The 5,442-nt window shown below is 40.4% G+C and overlaps 1 protein-coding gene across 1 annotated transcript in view; it reads left to right on the plus strand.

Annotated features, from left to right (window-relative positions):
- Nucleotides 1-1,036: 1,036 nt before the first annotated feature.
- The window catches only part of LOC104509733 (E3 ubiquitin-protein ligase RFWD2), a gene marked incomplete at both ends in the record, with an annotated part of 60,891 nt that continues 56,485 nt past the window's right edge, over nucleotides 1,037-5,442 (plus strand). The window contains 2 exons of the mRNA XM_010151768.1: nucleotides 1,037-1,145; nucleotides 2,803-2,884. Coding sequence (XP_010150070.1) covers nucleotides 1,037-1,145; nucleotides 2,803-2,884 — 191 coding nt within the window. The remainder of the gene's footprint in view (nucleotides 1,146-2,802; nucleotides 2,885-5,442) is intronic.

The raw sequence follows: 5,442 nt of genomic DNA on the forward strand, positions 1-5,442 counted from the left end.
TGAACTCCTCATAGTGAACAATGGCTGTTTCCTTCTGGGTACGAGGGGGGGAGGGGGTGTCTGTCTTCGTTTACAGAAAGCTGGAAGTAGTTTCTCAGAAGTCAAACTTTCATTTGCATGGAGGTACAGGTATAGAACATAAGGTGTGCTGTGCAGAGGTTGATTTACTGTCCATGCAGCTATGTGTTTTACATATGTAGCTTCAGTTAGGTAAGCAGTTATCTTTATGGTAATAATAGTAGTAGCTATTGGCAAGAGGCTAAGCAGTCAAACCCTGAGCTCTCTTTGAGACTGTGTGGAATTCAAATATGTAAAAAAAACCCAAGCACTAGCACTTTGTATTGAGGGAGGCAGTGTCACTTTAGCCAATAAAGCTTTTCCTTTTTGCTTGGGGGGCAAGGTTTGTTGTGTTTCTGGTGGGTTTTGGTTTTATAGAATCATAGAGTCATAGAATGGTTAGGGTTGGAAGGGACCTTAAAGATCATCTAGTTCCAACCCCCCTGCCATGGGCAGGGACACCTTCCACTAGACCAGGCTGCTCCAAGCCTCATCCAGCCTGGCCTTGAAGACATCCAGGGATGGGGCATCCACAACATCCCTGGGAAACCTGTTCCAGTGCCTCACCACCCTCTCTGTGAAGAATTTCTTCCTGACATCTAATCTAAACCTCCCTGATTTCAATTTATACCCATTACCCCTTGTCCTATCACTACAGGCTCTTGTAAAAAGTCCTCTCCCAGTACCCTTGTAGGCCCCCTTCAGATACTGGAAAGCTGCAATGAGGTCTCCTCTGAGCCTCCTCTTCTCCAGGCTGAACAAGCCCAGTTCTCGCAGCCTTTCGTCATAGGAGAGGTGCTCCAGCCCTCTGATCATCTTCGTGGCCCTCCTCTGGACTCGCTCGTTTTGTCCTTTCCTGACTGTTTCAGTGGGTGGCTTGATGAAATGCTGCATGCTTTGCCAAGACTTAGTGACTGACATATTGCAAGAGTGATTTTTGTGTAGTAAGGTAAGACTGACCTCTTTTTTTTTTTTTAAGCTGTATCAGCTGGAGTAGTTACCACAAGAACCTGCTAGCCAGCAGTGACTATGAAGGCACCGTCATCCTTTGGGATGGATTCACGGGACAAAGATCCAAGGTGTACCAGGTAACATCCAGTCCCACACCATGGACCATGTTGAGGGAGCAGTATTCAGTCTGAGATTCTGCTTCTAGTCCACTTATAGGCTTTTATGTTCCACGGGGTGAAATGGGTACTCCTCCCATTTCATAAAAGTCTCATATGCACAGCTTTATGGAGCTGTAGCCCTCCATGGGAGGCAGCTATATCTTCTTGTCACAGTCTTGAGGTGGTTGATGTTTTCTTGCTGCTGCTCTTGGGTTAGGGAATCTGCACAGGGAGAAACCAGTTTTTGGAAATTTTCTCACCTTTCTTGAGAAACCTCTGTCTCTTCATGCCTATTCCACTTCCGTCTTGTCAAAAGCCTTCTGTAAAATCCTGCAGTGATTGCTGCAAGTGCTCATAAAGCAGAAGAATAAAATGAAGGCTTAACTGACAAGGCTGGGAGAATGGAGGTGGTAGACAGAACCCTTCCTGGTACAGTCTTGTGCATGGCAGAGCAACGCACATACGTAAGTGGAATGAGCTCAACAGCAAGACTGGTTTTGGGAGAAATTCTTGGTATTTTGTCTTTTCATGCTATTTAATATTGTGTTTTTATACAATGGATTCTGCAAGTCTTGTGATCAGAACAAGAGGTTGGAAGGGAAGATGGTCCGTTTGGGGAGAGGCTGGAAGTGCTGCAGGCTGTTGTGTGGGTAGCATAGTACATTGAAACTAGTAAGTGATAATGAATGAACTGCAGGCTAGCCTTCAGTTCCCCCTTCTTGACCGTTCAACATAAATTTTAATTGCTATTTAAGCCCTTCTTCACTTTTTTCATTGTGTTTTGGCCATTTTATAATGATTGTTTTCACTAATCCTTTGCATATCTCAAAAAGAAATTATACTGGACAAAATAAATCTTGTGTGTTTTCCTCGCAAATATATTTTGCATTTCTTTGAGGGTGAATAATGAACCTAGAGAAGACCAGCTGTTGCTTATGTTAAAACAAACTCATTTTGCTTCCTATCAGATTACTTGGATTTTTTTATTTGGATTCGCATAGAGGCATGTATAGTGACATCTGCTTTGCATATATTAGAAATCCTTTAGTGACTTTATCCTGGCGAGCTTTTCATGTCATCATCTTGAAAGCCTGTATGAAGGCTTTAAAAAAAGGGTTTGACTGAATTTTGGGTTTTGTTCAATGCAGTGTTTTACTTCCATGTGGGATGTGCCAGCATAGCAAATAGAGCTTTTTTGTGTTTTGAGGGACTTCAAGAGAAGGAGATATTTGAAATGGCTTTGAACGGGCATCTAATCAGTATTGGGAGATAAAACTGTGATCTTCTAGAGTAAGAAGCAGCACACAGTGGAACCATAGCCAGTCAAACCATGCTGCAAAACCAGATCTTCAGTGTATACTTCCTGAAAATATAGTTTCATGTTTAAAAAAAAAAAAAATCAGTTGTGGTTTTTAAAACTGCTGTTCTAATGTTTTCTGCTTTTGTGTCTAGCATACTACAAGCATTGGTCTGTTTGGGAGAAAAAGATATTTTTTGATAAACTGCTAAACACATTAAGTTTCTCTGTCCAGGAATCTCATGACAATTTATACCGAACAGCATATGTTCTTTCTTTTACTATTTTATCAGATTACATCTCAATACCTTGCAATATTTTTCTTGTTTATTTAAACAGGAGCATGAGAAGAGGTGCTGGAGTGTTGACTTTAACTTGATGGACCCAAAGCTATTGGCTTCAGGCTCTGATGATGCCAAAGGTATTATTTTTTCAGTCTCTGTGCAGAAGGCTTACACTTTGTGTATCCCCTTTGAGAAACAAAAATGTGATATTTCAAGTTGCTGATTTCCTCAGCTGCCTTCAGTGATGTAGTTGACATGGCAATGCGTAAAGATATTACTAAACTGTTCAGATCTTAGAGCAGGAGAGGCTTTGTTTGGATTAAGATTTCTTCATGTGATGTTCACATTTTTTGGGTAATGTGCTCTCTAACTAGCATTTCCAGGACACTAAACAAAGCACAATGTGTTTTAATATTAGTTAAGCATATTGAAGTGAAGCCTTGGGACCTTTCAAAAGCACAGCATGTATCTATATTTCAAAAACAAGGTTGTTAGTGAAAAAGTCAAAGTTAAAAATGCCTGCTGTAGCTCTGAATGTTAAAGACTGCATACAGTGAGAAGCTTCCCACTTTCACAATGTGCAGTGTTTCTCGAAGCTTAACAGTCAGATGGTGGATTGAGTGGGAACCCTGGGAGCAACTTTCAGCTTTCCACACTATAGGGTCCCATTTGACAAAGGCTTTTGGAGAGAACTCCTAAGACAAGCCTTTTCCCAACATACTGGTAGAAAAATCTTCCTTTTCTATTAAGAAATTGAAAACTTTTAAAGAAAAGGATAGCACTGAACAATATGTAGTATTCTTCATCCCTAATGGACAGGATTCTGTCTGTAATGTTTACAGTATCAAATCAGAGTTATTAAGCAGTGAGAGTTAGAGTTCCTTTTATAGTCAGTGGGGATCAGGTCTACCAGATGGGCTGATAGCGCTCTGGACAGAGCTCTTCATGGTTTTCTTTGAAATGATAAAATTTTTCATATACATTAAACCTTGCAAGCTGGTCCCCCCCTTTAAAATGCTTTTACCTTCTGTTGCAAAGGATAACTGTGTTAGTGTTACTTAATTGCATTTGTCAGCCTTAATGCAGCTGGTAATTCCATATACAAAATGCAGCTTCGATGATTATTTTATATTTGAGGTGGATCCTAAATGTTTTTGATCCACCAGAAAGGGGAGGAAGGTTTAAGTACAGTGTTTTCTGTGTGTTTAAATGCAGCAGGAGTGAACATTCACCTTGTAAATTATCTACCTCTTCATCACATTGCTCCCCACTCATGCTATGAATTTGAAAAAGCTTATCTGCCAGGTAGACATGCATTTATTAGCATGTTAACAAGTTGTGCAGTTTTGCAGAACTCCTGTCTCTAGTTTAACAGTTCACTTCAGTAATAGTTTCTAAAAGCATAGTGTTTACTTAGAAATTATTGTAATAGTCAGCAGATCTACATAACTTGCATTTCAATTCACAAAGTTCTTTTGAAGGTGTATTGGGGTTTTGGTGACTAAAACTGTGCTGGAACACTCTAAAAAATACTTCTACCATGGTTTCCCTGTGATTTGCATGTGTAATAAGCCCATTAGAGTCAAGGGAGTCCTGTTCGGGACTGTTTGGAATAAGCACGGATTTTAGAGCTCTTTAAGGTACAGAGCAATAGTAGCAAATGTTATTGTCCACCTTCTATTTTAGCGGTCACATTGAAGCGGTTAAGTGTGAGGAAAAGATAACATCTATGATGAGTGGTATTGACTCAAACCTGCCAAACTTGAATTTTTATATTTTTACTTACTGTGTTCAGCTGTGGTTGAGTTCTGGCCAGCTTTGGGTACATATAATACATGTTTGGCCAGGTACAGCATCTGCTGGGAAATACAAGTTCTGTGTAACCCTTCCTGTTCTGTTTTACTTCTCTGCTTGTGTGAGGCCGTGCTGGGCTTTCTAACAAGAAATCTCAGTGCTGATAGATATTGGTGTGCCCAGAGTGCAAGAAGGATCTAATCTCACCATGCTTCCCTGGAAAGCATGGGTATAACATTTTCCTGTCAAGTGATCAGGACAAGACAGCAAAAAAAGTGACAGCTTTGCAAGTTGTTCCTGCTTGCCTGTCTATCTGCCTGTCTCTCCTGGTCTTTTCAAGTTGGAAGCTAATTTTTAAAGCACTTGGTGTGCTCAAGTTTGTATTGGAGAACAAGCTTTTAGATGAAAAAATCCTATCATCAGTGCTTCACAGCCCTGTCTGCCACAGCTCAGTCACAGCGAAGGGGGTGCTAATGAATGGAATGCTATTAGGGATAAAATGATTCTGATACAATTAGAAACAGCATCCTTGGGCCTTAGGTCCTACACTGTCCTTATTGCTAGATGAAGATAATGCAGGATGCTTATTTGTGGAAGATCTTTCTACTTTAATAGCAGATAATGAGAGCATAAACATATTATTGTATTTGAAGTAACTACTGTGTGTATGAAAACCTCACATTTATCTACAGTTGTCATGCCCTCTCCTTTTAAAGGGGCAAAGGTAATTGTGTATGGTTAGAGGGACCCAAAGGTGTACACCAGCTAGACAGCAGTGGGCAAAATTAAAGTGTTTACTTGTGCTATAAGCAGCTTGGAGAAACAGCACAGTCTTCCTTTAGTTCTTTTATGCACATAATGATGGTAGGAGCTATGATTGTCATGGAAGTAGGAAAGAGCG

This window comes from Eurypyga helias, unplaced genomic scaffold (genome assembly GCF_000690775.1).
Source record: "Eurypyga helias isolate BGI_N326 unplaced genomic scaffold, ASM69077v1 scaffold6395, whole genome shotgun sequence".
Taxonomy (NCBI): Eukaryota; Metazoa; Chordata; class Aves; order Eurypygiformes; family Eurypygidae; genus Eurypyga; species Eurypyga helias.